This window comes from Pleurodeles waltl, chromosome 11 (assembly GCF_031143425.1).
Source record: "Pleurodeles waltl isolate 20211129_DDA chromosome 11, aPleWal1.hap1.20221129, whole genome shotgun sequence".
NCBI lineage: Eukaryota > Metazoa > Chordata > Amphibia > Caudata > Salamandridae > Pleurodeles > Pleurodeles waltl.
Window position 1 is genome coordinate 25,226,836 of NC_090450.1, and position 16,480 is coordinate 25,243,315.

Below are 16,480 nucleotides of genomic sequence, written 5' to 3' on the forward strand. Positions count from 1 at the left end.
TTCTGAGCATTTGCTAGCTAACAGGCTGTAGCAGCAGATGAAGTCCCTTCTTCACCTTTTAGGTACCTTTTTTTTTTTTTTTTTCTCTTTTTAGGGTTGAGCCTGCGTTGCATGCGCTGGCGCATGCGTATCGCAGCAAGACGCTTTTGTAGTTAGAAAAGGGCTCGGAGCCCTGTCAACTTCATGTCAGTGTTTTTTATTGGTTTGTGAGCTTGCCTAATAAAATCTGCTTGCTTTCATTAGTCGAAGGCAAGCATACTCATACCTTTTCCGGTGGCTAGCCCTCCTCGAGCGCAGCGACCAAGTACAGAAAACAAGCGAGGCTCGCTGTTTTCCATCGGGCTCGCGGACTTCTTTTTCTCTAATTTACGAGCGCGATCTCGCTTGGCAGAAGTCGAGCGCTTTACATAGTTAATTTCACTTTTTCGGGTTTTGTACATAAATGCACTTTTGCCCGATAGGTGAAAAGTCGGGTTAGGAGTTTACAACGCGATCCGCTCTAACATGAGCAAACGCGAGACCCGTTGCATCGTAAATGCTTGTTTACTTTGGTACCCCCTTAGCTAACCTCGGAAAATGTATTGATGGCATACATTGATTTCTGGTGTTTTTCGCTAAGCATGCTGTTAATTTAACAGTAGTCTTCTACTTATTCAGGTGACTAGGCTTATCAACAGTAGTCAGAGTGGAAGCGTCACTGTGAGATTTGTCCAAGTACTGAGGTTTGTGGAATGACCAGCTAAAAAACTGTTACATGCTGGATAAGCGAATCAAAAGTAGGGCCTCAAATTCGAGGTTCTGGGTGGACGTCTGAAGGTGCTGCTCTGGAAAAACACGCAAAGGCTGATGGGAGGACTGCTTACAATTTGTCTAACCACTATCAATCACTCGGGTAGCATTCCAAGTCCCCGTTTCTTTTTTTTTTTTTTAACCACTATGCCACCTCAGGCTAGACCCATCCATATACAAATCAGCCTTGACCGGCTCCAAAAGGAATAAACTAACAGTCCAGCCTGAACTACCAAGCTAGCTCATCTCTGAACTGGGATACAGGCAACCTGAGGTCTGGTTTCGCCCTGATTGAGACTGGCCAGTCTGGTGCAGCTTAGCTCCAGTGGTGCAGTGAGCAAGGGACCCATGTTTGAGCATGCACTTGGCAACTTAGGGCGTTAAATCAAACACATGAAAGGTGATGGGAAGACTGCCTGCAATTTGTCTCATCACTGGCCGTTGCTCAGGGTAGCTTTAAAACCTGTTGTTCTTTGGCCCACTGTGCCACTGCAGAATAGAATCCGATAGATGCAAACAAGCCTTGGTTCTTCTCCACTAGCTCGAACTGCAAAGCAAGGACCTCTCTGAACCCGCGCACAAGCAACCCAAGACAGTTCCCTCATAACCTTCAGTTCCTTGAGAGATGAGATAGATGATAAACTGAAAACATCTTCACTGATGGAGTAAGTGCTGGCCAGGTTCGGCAAGTTCCACATCTATTTGGGTCCTTTTGAGGACTCTTTCTTAGCCTTGTGAATTGATCGGTGCCCTCTCATTTGCTTCTCCTTACCTAGTTAGAGTATTCAACAAGCTTAGATGGCCATAGAAAATAGTCTGTGGCCCAGCATGTTTCACACATTCATCGCAGAACTTAAACTTTACTTTCCCTTTTGGTTTCCTTTCCTATTGTATTTTACTCCAAGTAGTGCACTCTGAAGAATCCTTCAGCGCTCAGATGTTGTTACTACAGGTAGATGTAAGTTCTTTCCATTTCCATTGTTTCTTCTTAGTAATGCACTTTAACAGTACCTTTTTGTATGTTCTGTTTCTATAGATATAGATTTGTATAGAATACATTCTGACATAAGTGTGTCCTCTCATTCTGAGATTTGTCCCCGTCCAGAGTCTTATCTCATGTTCTTTGTGGTGGATGTGGTTAACGGGCCGCATTTATGTGACCGGCAGTGTGTATGCTATAGAGCAGTATATGGTTTTGAGAAGAGTTGGGGTGCGTATGTGCTTGACGAGCTCTAATTGTGTGGAACCTCTGAGCTGTGTTGTAATTCCCTGCATTTTTACACATGTATTCTGTTGGAGGAGCCGATTGCTTGGAGCCACGATGATACCCAGCTATATGGAATATCTGAGTTGTTTGAATGTTTGTGTTGCTGCTTGGATGGGAGTCGGTGATACCCAACTACATCGTGTGTCTGCAGAATGCTGGATCCATGAGCGGTATCTTGCCTAATGTTTCATGTTGGTTTGTGGAACCAAATGTGTAGATGTTGTACCCACTGGAATCTTCTCTCTTTTGAGAGACACTGTTGCAACAAGAAGCTCTGGCTGGTCTTAGGACCTTATCAAATGTTGAACTGGAAAACATCCTTTTGCTCATTGCTCTCTAAGCATGGAGTATATTAGGTGAAGACCCCTGACGTGCAGGACCTTTATGCCTTACTGCAGTGCCGTCATTCTGGTCTCCAGGAAGTGCAGCTTCTCTGTAACTCCACATTTGACTCTTGGTCTCTAGTGTTCTCTGGTGTGACATCTGCAATTATCCAGAGGCTAGTAGTGGACTGGTTGGCACTTGGAGGAAGGCTTCAAACCGGTTTTGTTTCAGTAGTATGGTGATTATGGCAAAGTAGTTACAGTGAGTAGAGACAGTCAGGGATCTACTAGGAGATGATGAAGAGTGTAAAAGGGTAGCGAGACGGAAGTAAGACGAGGAAAGGAGAATGTAGTTATTGAGACATACTGTCCTTGACAGTGGAGGAGCGTAATATTCTGTTCCAGTTTGTTTTTCTATTTGGGAAAAAGTACAATTTGGTTCCAACTCGGTGATAAGATGATGGAGCTACGCAGCTGCCCCATTTCCAGGTTTCACCGTCTACTCGCCAAAATGTGGTTTGGCGGAACAATAGCAGGCCTTGTACTAAGCCATCATGCGTTTCATTCCTATCTCCTGCATTACCAAAATGTGGGGGGAAATCATGTTTTTGTTATGCTTTGTCGCCATCTCTACTGCTTGGTGAGAACTTCCAAACCTGCTCACCAAGCAGCACCAAGTGCCTAGTGTGAACGCTGTTTGCCTAGAGTGTGGTTTTAATTTAAACATAAATGATTCACATATTTTTCTGACTAAATTTGTACAGCTCACAAATTACTATCGGTTCTGCCACTGTACTTGAGTGATGAAACACCATAACACCTTATGCAAGAGTGAAGGCCGACTTGAGACAACATAAGGACTGTAATGAACATGTGAGTGTCTGAAATATCAAACTTCAGCATACCCTAGAATAATGGGAAATATATAACAGTGAAAGGTATATTGCAAATATTCCTGGTGTCAGAAAGCTCTATTATCCATTTACATAATCTTTCTGTAATATTATAAATATGTTGGTTTACAGTCCTAGGCAACCAGGCTGGATACGATATATTTTGTGTCAATCATTGGTAATTTAATTGAAAAATAAAGTTTGTAGCCCCATTAGATATCAGTCTGTGTGAGACCCCCACTGTAGCCCTATCCCGGGTTACACATGCTGCTGCTTCACTTACCCACAGTATTACTTTAGTCCAGTGTGCTCGAAGTGCAAATCGAACATGCTTTACGGGTATGCATAGCAACCCCATTGAGGTCTCCCTCTCCCGCCACCTGCTCCGTGTCATACAGGTATTTCATTGCAGTGCCCTTAAAATGGTGGTTTGCCTTTCTCAGGGACCATAAACTATCTCTTGTTTTAATATTTGGTTAATAGTTCACTCTCAATTGGTTGTGGTAGATATTGTTGGAGAAGCACAAACAAATGTAAAAGTGCTTCATAAAGTGTGCACGACTTCTCATTTCCAACTATCACAGCCTGAGAGAGATGTTAGCACTTTGGGAGGACCTACTCTTCTCACTATTCGATGGTTTTGTTCCACTTTTCACTGGTGGCACCATTTTGGAGTTGTGATGCCACTGACTCGCCTTTTTCTTTAGTCTTTGCGTACTGCAGAGATTCAACAAAACATTCCCCTTAACTGAAACCTGTGCAACTTTAATTAGTTCTAAAGCGGAAGTCTGAAATTGCACAGTTGGGAACCCCACAATTGCTTCCATAGCCAACAGTATGCAATGGTCTACCTGATAATTCTGCCAACCTTATTGTATGTTGTTTGTGGCACCAAATTTCTCAACCACATCCATGGCACATCTTAGGCCCATCTTTTTCGATACCATTTCTGACCACCATCATCTAAGCATTTTGGAGCTGTACTGTCTGTGTCCTGTGGTGTCAAATTGGGTGCAGACAACCTCTGTGCTGTGACACACAGCTGAATGCCTGGGACGTGCAGTGGATTGAACAATATGGCCTGGTTCACTCCTCTCTAAAACATGCTTGAAAGAGATGACTATATATCTGTATATTCGTCCAGTGCAAGAGTTAACCTGGGGAAACCCTCAGGTAGTGGAGAAGAACCTTTTTCATGACCTTAAAACAAGATAATTTTAAGTTCCAACCCAAGAGACAAAAAAAGTGGACCTTTGATATTGGCGGCACGTACCAGTGAGTGAGGGGATCAGAGAAGAGGGGGGAGAGACACAGGCAGGTCTTTGAAGTATGTGTCAAGGGGTCCTCCAACATGGTTTTCTGTGGAATTTCACCAATGTACAAATCTGGTCTATCATAAGAGGAAAAGGACATGCATTTCATTTTATGTAAATTTATGAAAATGAGGTAAAAAATAAAACTAGCAAATGAAGAACTTCAATGCACCCCTGTGTGGGATAAAGTTGGCTAAAAATATGGTGCAAGCATGCCTTAGTTCTTTGAGTGAACTTAAGGTGACATTTGTAAGGAGATGCATGAGGGTACATACTCTGGGAATATAGAGCCATCTTTTAAAAGACTGAGGTTCCTATGATTGTTGGGGTGGCTCCAAGTGAGTCAAAAGGGAGCCCTGCCAGCAAGAGTATGTAAATAGGAGGAAAGAACCGGAAGCACAGACCTTGGGCAGCATGCAGGGCAGAGAAGTGAAGGGTCTGTGAATTGATGTATTCCTTGCATTGTTGGAAGGGAGCTGTATGACCAGGCTGCCAGGATAACAAACACACTATAGGAAAAACTCCAGAAAGTTCATGACCCCACTGTGAGGAGAAAGGGGCAGGGTCATGGATTTTGCGGTGGGTGTAACCTAAGAGCACAGGAACCAATAGGAACAGCAAGAAGAATGCAAAATCCAGGGCGAAATCACTCAGGGGAGGATGCATAATGGGAACTGTACCAGTCCTTACCTGGGAAACCTCTGTGGTTCAGGTGAAGGCATTCCCGGTTCACTTTGAGAGGGAGAGAGACCAAAAGTAACTGCTGGGTTTATGTGAACTGTTCGAAGAGAGACCAGAAATGGAAATGGGGAATATGAAGCCTTGAAGGCTGATGATATAATCCTTACGGACTGGAGAAACCTTTGGAACAGGCATGTATTTTCAATGTAAAGACTGTGTAATAGTGAATACCTTTTATAAGTGTTGGGTTACTGCAAGGTGGGAAATGGATAAGTACTTACTTGACATCTCAAATAAAACTCTATTCAGTTGGAAACGACCCCTTGATTCCTTACACATTGTATTTTGCAGCTGGATTTAATGGCGCAACATCGACACCAGTTGACAAAAAAAAGAATCGGAATAAGTCAAACAGAAGTCAGAAGAAGACAATTTTTGAACCATATATGTCTTTTGCTGAAGTTTCGGAGGGACTGAAACGAGGTACACTCATTCAGGTAAGCCAGATATGTAATCCCTAGTTGTGGACACCAAGTTTCAAGGACAGAGATCTAAAAGATTGAAAGAGACATGTTGATTGAGTTAATGATGGTAGACTTAGGACACACCGACATGGCAAAGACTTCCACGCCCCTTCGGCTTTTAGCTCTGCTTGTTTGTTTTTATGAAAATACACCTTCATATTTGAAACCATCAATTTTTATTACTTGGATGGTGCAGGTGGAATTTGAGTTTCAAAATCGAAGTCGAACATGTGAGTGGTTTATAGAGTTGAATATTATTTCCTTTGTTACTAGTGTAGGGCAAGTTAGAACTTTGAATTGTGTTTAAGGCTAGGGATGTGGCTCCAGAATTGTGTTTTAGGTTATTAAGTTTTGCAAGGGAGATGGATGCTTCTTACAATACAGTCAGGCTGCAGCACATCAATCCATGAGTTTGGGGTGAATATGACATCCTTATGCCCAGTAGTTTTTAAAATGTAAGTCGCCCCTCCACCAGTGCCTCTGTGCTACAACATTCTGACTTCTCACCTACTATTTCACACAATTGCAAATCGTTTCCTTCCAGGTTTTATTCCGATGTTCTTTTTTCTATGTACAGCATTTCTTTGTAGCTAGGATTTTGCTATGTTAAGTACTCCTAAATATATGCAAGTTAATCACTGAAACTGTGTTCAGTCCGCCACTAACTTAGTTGGGGAGCCCACCACGTAGGAGACAAAGCTGGAAACTGCTATGTTAAAAACATGCTGTAGTTTTAGATTTTAAAATTACAGAGCCCCATGTGCCCACTACAAATTGTTTTTTCTTCCTGCTAATCGGATATAGGAAGTTTATTGGTGAATGTTTTGTTTATTTCATCGAAATAGGTTTTGCCTGTTAAATTAAAATTGTTTTCCTGGGTTCACCTCAGAAAGCAGCAAGCTCCCTTGCTTTAACCCATGCATGCCTTTAGAGCCAGATTCTAACAATAACACTAGGAGTGGGCCTGTTCCCCACTGCTGACCAAGTCCAATCCCTGCTTTGTAAGCAATGAGGAGAGTCCTGCCAGCTACGGTAGAGTGCATCACAGAATAACACAAGACATGGTTTGGTAGGGAGACATGATATTGACTATGGCTCTCCTTTTGGCAAAACATGTTGTATGTGAGAAGAACTCCATTTGTTTTCAGGGGTGTTGGGCTTAGCACTTAAATGGGAGGGAGGTTCTTGGCTGCACTCATGGTCACACCACTGCCGGTCAGCAGAAGCAATAACCCTTATAAGGCTGTAAGTCCCACTCTGTCTGAATGCAACCAAATATAGATAATATTGTAAGAAATGTTCCAACTGCCCCAAACAGGGCAAAGATGCTCCTGGGTGTGTCCGCCTTTGGTTACTTTTGTGAAGGCATGGTTTTGGCTAAATTCGCCCCTTGGAAGGCAGATCGTATATCTTTTAGCTCAAGAGACTTTTTGCTACACCTACCCTTGAGAACAATTCACAGTCCTGTTATATGGATCCTGATTCATGTTCTTATATCTGTGTAAAATGTTGAATGATTAGCCCTGAGCTCCATACTTCTAGTTTTGTTAAATACTGCCGGTCCCAATGGGGGACGAGGAAACAATCTCCTGATTGTTGTCGGCTAAGACAGTGAGTGATATTTCAAGTACCTCTACTGCGCATTCTTGGCCCTGAAAAGGAAGGATGTTTTCTTTTAACCCTAACCAGTCCCTTTTACATGCTGTTATGAACTTTAACTTTCTGGGTCTCATCTAATTTCTGATAATGTAGTCCTCCAAAATGCGCAGACGAATGTCAAACCAAACATTTTTCTGAGTTTCTTAAAAACTTAGGGCCAGATTTACGCAAGATTTTTCTGGTCACAAAGGGCCTGCTCCATAGAATCGGTCAGTTTTCCACCAGAAAAATGCCTTTTGGTATGAACCAAGCCCTATTTGCGATTTGGTGATCTATTACCGAATCGCAAATTAGGTGTGTGCTTTGGTATTAGGACCACTGGTGTTTAGGGCATCCCTTCCTAATACCAAATCGCAGTGATATGTGTGAATATTTTGCGGTCGCAAAACATTCACATTTTACCACCAAGTTGGTGGGATCTCTTCCCCCTATGTGAATGTTCGTAAAAATATTTTTTTAAGAGCAGGCAGTGATCCCATGGACCACTGACTACTCTTTTAAAAAACAAAAAAACATTTCCTTTTTCTTTTTAAAATGTGTCCCGTTTTCCTTTTAGGAAAACGAGCTGCATTTAAAAATTGAAATAAAAAAAAATAATGCCTTATTGAAAAGCATTGACAGATAAGGTGGTCTGATGACTCCAGCAGGCCACCATCCCTGGGATTTTTGCCTTTTCCAATGGTGACCAACCGAGACTTCATGAATATGAATGAGGTAGGTCCATTTGCGACCCGCTGGGAATCACAAAAGTGTTCAACACACTTACGTACATGGGTGTGTGCGATTAGCAAATTGCAAAAAATTCCCCATTAGTTAATTGCAAACTTGTCTCTACGTACATCTTGCCCTTATCTCGGCTAAATAAGGCTGAAAGTCACCGTCAACTACTTTTTAACTTATGGTTGTGGGTCCTTAATACAAAGTATATTGGGAGGATCTAAGTTTGGAGTTATCAATTGATGTCCTGTTACTGGGCATCACATGTTTTAAGCCACAGGATGGGGACCACCATAAAGGATCTGGATTTACCAGGTCCAAGGGCAAATTGACTTCCGATTCTGGGACTGTTTCTCTGTCTATTTTCAGCTTCTTCAAAGAAAATGTGCGCAGAGATGAGTTTGGCTTTTCCATCTGCAACTCGCACCTGGTAAAACCTGTTATTTGGCAGGGGCTGACCTCTCCAGTGATGTCACTCCACCTGACTCTTAGTGGGCCTCAGTGTGTAGTTCTCCATGCTATTCAGTGCGTTTACTTAGGTAGCCTTTAAGTTGCTGTGTCCGCAACCATTGATTTTCATTAATACTCAAATTGGCCTCCAACTGTAATGTGCATGTCACAACTTGCTTATCTCCTCTTTTTCCTTTTTTTCCTATTCATAGGGGCACTCATTTGTTTACTTTTGGACCTGTGGTTTCCTCATTCAAAAAGGCTCCTATTCAATTCACTAATATTATGCAATCTCTTCCAAGGCCACTTAAAAGGCTAATCCTTTCTCATGTGCTGTTTCTCCCATTCTCTGCGGCCAGCGTTGTTGCTACACTTATGTTAATTTCTCAATTTAATTCCTGTGTAGTTTCTAGCCCACCTTTTTCAAATATGTTTATTCCTATCTTCACTTCCAAAGGCACTGTTCTGTGTAGGAGGGAAAACCTGCCATTTACAAATACCGATTACAAATTAATTAACCAGCATTTGCATAGTGCACGTCCATGATTTGTGTGGTTCTTTAGTGTTTAAGGGAGCCACATAGCCTGCGTAGATTTCGGATTCACGTTGTCTAGACTCATGAATCATTGACACAGATTAATAAAGAAATCCCTGCCTGGTGTGTTGTATGGTAATGTTTTATATCGTTTGATGCTACTAATAAGACTTGTTTGAACCTGTTGGAGAATTGTATTGTGCAGTGTGTACAGGTTTCTGGACTGTATGATTCTGCAGCTTATTTCATTCCTCAGGGGTGGATGGTTCTCCATTTATCAGCCTAAGGAGACCATTTATATAGCATCATTGGAGTGGCATGTTGGCGTCAGATGCCTTACTACACTACCTTAAGGACTCACCAATGAATGGAATTCAGGTGCTTAAACTGGTTGAAGTCTTGAGTGCTCAAGAGAGTTTGTTTCCTAGAATGTTTCAGAAGTACATTTTTTTATTTTTTATAAAAATGTAATTTGCTGTGCCTCCTTGGGTACCTGGGAGAAGACTGCGGAAGCTGGGGATGTCAGTTAGACCACAATAAAGTAACTTTGATTATTTTGGGTCTTCCAGTCATTATGTGTGCAACTGTAGGTTAATTGGTGTCCATCTTCTAAGAGTCTGTGGTCAGTTTAGTGAGGAACTTGTATCAAACGTCTGCACACCGCTGGTGGACTGCAGCCAGGATATACACATCCATGGTCTTGGCTGAGAGTGTTAGAACAACATGAGGCAGCTACAGATACCGCAGCTGAGCAGAGATTTGTTTTCAATGCAATTTTTCTTCAGTGAAAAACACTGTCGATCCTTTAATTGCCTGGGTTGGTGTAGTCCACTTATTTTCTTCAAATGACAGCGTGAACCTGGTGGTTATTGGGCCTTTGGGGTTTGCACAGAGATTAGAGAGGAAGACTTGTGTAGATGACATTGCAGCAGTCAACATCACAAAACAAAATGATGGACGGAGTGTTGAAACTTTTCAAGCACTCACCCCCAGTCACAGATCTGGGTTTAATCCATCGTTACTTTGCTCGCCACGTCACCCAAGTTCAGACCCAGCCATATGCAAATCAGTCTTGACCCTGTTCTCTGTGGGAGCAGCCCAGCCCGAACTACCAAGCCAGGTCCTCCCGGGACAGGATTCAAGCATCCTGGGACCGGTTTCAGGGGATCACCCTTCATCAGCCAGGCTAGCTTGAATCCAGTGGTGCAGCGAGCAAGGGACCCACATCTGGGCATACGCCAGCCACTTAGGGCGCACAAGGCAACATCGCAAAACAAAATGATGGACGGACTGTTGAAACTTTTCAAGCACTCACCGTAGTCACAGATCTAGGCTTAATCCATCGTTATTTTGCTTGCCAAGTCACCCCAGTTCGGACACAGCCATATGCAAATCAGTCTTGACCCTGCTCTCTGGGAGCCAGGACAGCTTATGGGCTTGACGAGCTTGTAAAGCATGGTGACATAACCCATGTATTCTGTTTTTGGTAACTGTTGATCTGGAGGGTGACAGTCGGGTCAAAGACCACTCCGAGGTTGCGGGTCTTTGTGCAGGAAGAGAGGTGTGAGACTGGCTGTGGAGGCAAAGCGTCTAAAAGTCAGTAGTCCAGACATCACTTGGCCAAGCAGTAGGGTCTGCTTTAGACATACTCAGACAGTGATTTTATAGTACATACTTCCCTGGGCCATATAATCAGGTGCTATCCACTATTATCACCTGAAACCGTACAACCTGTACATCCTCCCTTTTTAATCAGCTCACTAAAAAGTTACCCAAGCAGGGAACCAGAAGTGCCCCATTTTCAGTGAGAAAGATGAACTTTTGCTCAAACAAGTTATGCCATGCACGGTCTGCGTCCTAGAAGATCACTCGAGAATCTATTTTCAGTGTCCTCACTTGAGTCATACCCAAGGATGAATTCTGCATGATCGCGCATCTGTAAATTGTCTCAGTTCTAAAATATACAAAACCTGGAAAAAGCTTTGGGCTCATCAAGCAATTCTACTGATGTCATTGTGTTTTCCTCCGCTGTCAGCCTGCGTATGTACATGGATTTGTGTGGCCCCATCTTAGTGCCATTGAATGCTGTACAAACGTTGAACGCACAGGCAGAGAGTAAGGATTACCACAATGCTGAATAGGCCATGGCAGTTATCACCTGGATTACACCACCTGGAGAGACGTCTTGTTGGTGAAGAGATGTTTGAAGAGGAGAGTCTTCACTGCCTCCTTCAGAGCAGGAGGGAAGGCGACTACCAGATCTGAGTCAGAAGGAGGTTTCACCTTGTAGTGCAACAAGGGAGCTTTGGGCTTGTAGCTCACAATTGGTCTCCCCCGACTGTAGCAAAACTTTATATGTTTAAGTTCAATTAAGTTGCAATATTACAATTAGGTTTGTTTTTCTTTTATTGTAATTAATACTTGGAGAACCAGAGGCTGGACTGTTATTGCCTCATTGTATCCACTGATACCAGTTCATTCCAAACTTAGATTTGGACCACGCCTTGGAGTGCGGACCTGCCATTGTTAACGTTAAATGATTATGGGTGGGGTTCTGATGCCAGCTTCCCTCACCTGTCATCGCCAACTTGTACTGTTGAAACTCATTCTCGGTTCAAGACTTCGATGATTGTTGGTGATGTCTTTTGTTACAGGTTAGAGTGAAAGAAACTTAAAACGTTTATCATTAAATATGAGTTCAGTGGTGTCTGCCATAGTTCGTGCATCAAGCCATTTTGACTCTTGACTCCATCCTGTGACCCTTTATTTGTAAAGAGTACTCCTCACATTTGTGTATGATGAGTTGGGGTCCAGGCAGGTGTGTGTAGGGACTAGAATGGTGTGATCCTCATACAGTCTATGCTACTACCAGTTGCAAGTTCGTTACCACAATCACAGGGATGCCCGTGCATGGTAGGAATATTTTTGGTGATTCCCTGTATAATACGTCATTTGATTCTTACTGCACAAAGGAAGCATTGCTAACCCTCTATGCGAATGGCAATAAAACACATGCATTAACTGAACCTTGCGTTCCACTACATGCGTCAGTTGGCACAACCTTGTGAATTGTCGCAACAGGACACATAGGAAACGCCTCCTGAGCCAAAAAAGTATGTGATTTTCCACACTTCCAGTTACGAATTGTAATTTTTACCTGTGGGCTTGCTATATAGGACACATCTGATCTGCTGGTCTTCATCTTCTTATCTCTTCCTTCCTTCCTTTCGACTTGCCTGTAAGTATGGGAATTCATGTTTGAAATGTGGCATTTTGTATTGCATAGAGCATTTTCATTAAAGTTGGTACAGTGGCTCAGTAAATTGAATGATTGCTGACATTTGCCTATCAACCCCTTTAAGTAGCTTTGAAGGCTTGGGAGCATTTGTAACCAAATGAAATCTAGACAGTGTAAGTGGCAGATGCCAGAGACGCATGCAGCTCATCAAAGCCCCTTTTAGCCAAATGTAAGGAACAGCATCGAGTCATGGGGGCCACCCCTGCTTCATAGTGTGTGAGTTCTGAAAAGAGAAGTTTGACAGCTAAGTATCTGGGGGTACTATGCTGGTTGACATGTTATGTGCTGTGTTTTAATAATGGAGTCTCTTTCTTCTGGTGATAGGCTTCAGTTAGGAAGATAAAGGCTGGTGTCATTTGGTGAAAAGGACACATTCTACTCCCAGTGGTCGCACTACTTTAACCGGATTGAGTATTATTTAGGAGGATTGGGGAGAGGTTTGCATTTGAAGGATGCTTCAAGAGATGCATGTTTGTGAGATCAATGCATTGCAAGTGGTTCTATAACCATGGGAAGGGCAGAGTCTTGGATGAGTTTTGTAACTCCATATAAACAGTTGGCTTTGTTATTTTCAGTATAGTTTGATGTGCATCCCCACATGGGGCTTGCTGCAAGCTCAGCCAAAGGCTTTCCATTGAGCGATAGTGCTGGTATTATCCCTGTCTGAGTGTTGAGTCTGAGATGGTTCTACGTGTGGGAGGGAAGAAGAAACCATGTGTTTGTTGATTGATGTTTTGAAAGCAGTGGGGTATGGTGAGACCTAGCTTCTAGGCTGTTCCTGAGGTGGGTGATATCCTGTTCCTTTGAAATGTTTAAGTGCTTCTTAGCACCCTCTGTATAATAGTGGAAATATAGACCCACATTTCCATCTACAGATCTATGGAGCAAGCAGCCAGCATAAGGAAGAAATCGCATTCTGCACATTTTAAAATCCATAAACCTGGACTGAAAATAGTTATTTTTCTCAGAGATGGACATAAACTATATAATAAACCTGTCATCGATCTTGATGAAATGCTGATAGCCTTTATTTTCTAAGAAATATATCTGACCGACCTGTTTGGTGCACATGCTCTATATGACCCATATACCCTTGTTGTACCAGCCCTCCCACCTGGGGGTAAGCCTGCTTCAGATCTCCTGAACTTCATTCAAGCACCTCCTGCCTCCCTCTGCATTCATTACTCTTTCCGTGGGCCTCAAGAGATCCAGCCAGCCTTCCATGACTTGAGCGCTATCTCCTTATCCATACACCCTCTCGCCATTCCGTAACAGAAAGTGCTGTATCTAAATTTTCCCTTTTATTTCATCCCAGGAAAAATAGTTTGGAAAATTGTATCCACCTCCAGCAATTCCCCTAAGAATATCTTCCTGCAATCCTTGATCAGTGAAGCATCATTGAGTCACATGAAGAAAGTACTTTAGTACGAGACAGCATTTTACCCTCTGATTAAAGAAAGACTTTCATGATGGACAAATGTGTACACTGTCTTACTTGAAGTGGACACCTTTCTTGAAACCATTGGGCCTTCCTCCGTTCATTGCCCTCCTCAAGGACCGGTAATCTACCAATTTCTTCCTATACCTCAAAAATTGTTTCTTTTGCAGTCTTGGGTGGCTCTATCTATGAGCGTAGTCGCTTGCCAGTAACTGTTGTATTCTTGATAGACTGGATTACTGCTTCATTGCAAAGGTAGTGAGCTGCACTAATCCAGACGCCCGCCTCTACACAAGGGGATGCTAAAGCAGCTGCCATGTTTGTAGAGTTAAGATGGAATGCAGAGTATATCACACACCCCAAAGACATCTTGCTGAACTAGAGTGTTATTTAAATACCACAGGTAAACACAATCCATTACAAATAAAGTAAATAATAGAAATATTTTAGGAAAGTTTGTAGGGTTGAGGGTGCACTACTAGGCGATGGCAACCCATGTTCAGCTTGGACTGCTGCTTCCAGTCCTACAAAGCAGTTTCCATACAATGGAAACCAATAGAACGTTGTTTCAAGCTCGCACATCTAGAGTGGCATTGCAATATGTGTGCCAACAAGCAACTGACTGTCCATTACCGATTCTCACACTCCTTGAGCAAACAAAGCACCCAGAATCTCAAATATATTTTTTTCCTTATGATTATATTTGCATGGGATATTTTTCTTTGCCTATTTTTGCAGAGGCAGGTGTACTTTATTTACCTTTTGATAGGTACACCCTCTCTCTTGGACCATTGTCATACCGATTATCTTATTTGGGATTTAGCCAGGGACACCAGTGCTGAGCCCGCCGACCGGGGATGGAAATTATTCTCAGCAGCTTGGGGTTGTACAATCTGGTTCATTTGCTGTCCGACTCCAGCCTCTTAGCTATGTTTGTGGGGTGCAAGACCAGTCTATGTAGCCCAGATCTGTTTGCACGTTGCATGCCCTCAACCACTGGACCCCCAAGGCGAGCCAGAAGAACAGTTTAATAATTATTAAAATGGCCATGGGTGACTTTTTAAAGTGTTATGTAGTTTCAAACTCGAACTAGTGTCTGGTCCAGTCTGTGTTGTGCATTCAGTGAAGTAAAGGCCTCTCCCTAGCTTCAAATCTGCAATTAACCAAGGTTTCACAGAAGGTTGTACCACATGATCTGTGTATCTTCTTGTTTGATATGTGTGTCCATTGCCTGGCGGTTGGGTAGATAACGTGAGTATGCGCTGTTGGGACAGCAAGATGCGCTTCCATGCCACGCCTTGACAGACCGTGTAAATGACATGTATAATGGTGGACCTGTGGACACTTCATCTAATATTTTATTTTCTGTGAAATGTATGCTGTCTGCACCCCTGGCTCCCTGTAGATTCTTCTCCTGTCCTTGGTGTTATGCAACCTGGGCTGTTTTCTTCCAGCTGCTGTGGAAGGGTCTGGGTGGAGTGGTGAGTGTGAAGGGGTTAGGCAGAATATCAGATCCTGGGGAATTAACTTCTACTCCACAGTTAGTCTGCAGTAAACCTGCTAAATGTAGCAGCTACTGTTGGTGCTGCTGGTATGACATCATGCGCCAGCAGTGGCCCCCGCAACCCCCACCTAACCTCTGGAGCACGCGAGAACAGATGTTCTGTGCAGATGGGGGAAAGTGGCTTGTTCCAGAGATGATATCACAGCGTGAAATGCAGTTCAGGGTAAATAGGATTTACTTAGCAATAGATATACTGGGGCTCCCATCTGTTTGCGGGTATACATTTGAACTCTTGCTTAATTGTTTAATGCTGTATTATGAAACAGCATTTTCCCAAAAATATCAGTTTTGTACATCTGATATAGCTTGTGAAATGCAAAGAAAATCAAACTTTTTTTTGTTAAATATTGCCTAGATGTCCTGCTATCCTTCTACGGCCACCTTTTCTGAGAGTGTAGCAGGCCATGGTCTGCAGTGTTTGATGTCTGGTAAGTGAAGCAGGCTTGTTGTGTTTGAATCCAGCAGGATTCCCACATGTATCCTGTTCTTCAACATCTCTTTATGCCAAGAGTTTGGTTACCTGCTCTGTCCCCCTCCCCCCGGCTCATGTATTAAACTTATTATTTATTCTTGGTGTTTTTTTTTTTTTTTTCTTCAAAATGTCGGCAGGTGGCGGACGTCTCAACAAGTCTCTGTTGAGAAATAGAGGAAGCCCCTAAAGGCCTATAGGATAGCCCCTTATCTGTAGTGTTTCTGAATCCAATGAACGTCATTCAGCTGTGGTCTTCCTCAGTGGTCGCTACATGTTCTTCAAGGCTGCACCTTAAAGGACAGAAGAGATGTATACCAGGGAGCTTCAAAGTACAGGTGGAAAAGCCTCTTTGAACAGATTTATTTTCAGTTTTTATTTATTTATTTATTTATTTATTTGTTTTAACAAAGGCAGGTTAGGAAACTTCATGAGGTCTGAAAGCAACTAGTTCCAAACTTGAGTGCCAGACTTTCTTATTCACCTTTTGTCATGCTCCTTCCAGTTAAGCTTAGCTGGGCAATTGGGTTTTGTAGGCTTGGTCGCGGATCTAGGGTATA

At 42.9% G+C, this 16,480-nt stretch overlaps 1 protein-coding gene across 2 annotated transcripts in view; it reads left to right on the top strand.

Annotated features, from left to right (window-relative positions):
• The window catches only part of DIS3L2 (DIS3 like 3'-5' exoribonuclease 2), a 714,887-nt gene that overhangs the window by 77,099 nt on the left and 621,308 nt on the right, over positions 1-16,480 (top strand). For both annotated transcript variants that reach the window (XM_069212876.1, XM_069212877.1), the window contains one exon: positions 5,618-5,763. In XM_069212876.1, coding sequence (XP_069068977.1) covers positions 5,618-5,763 — 146 coding nt within the window. The remainder of the gene's footprint in view (positions 1-5,617; positions 5,764-16,480) is intronic.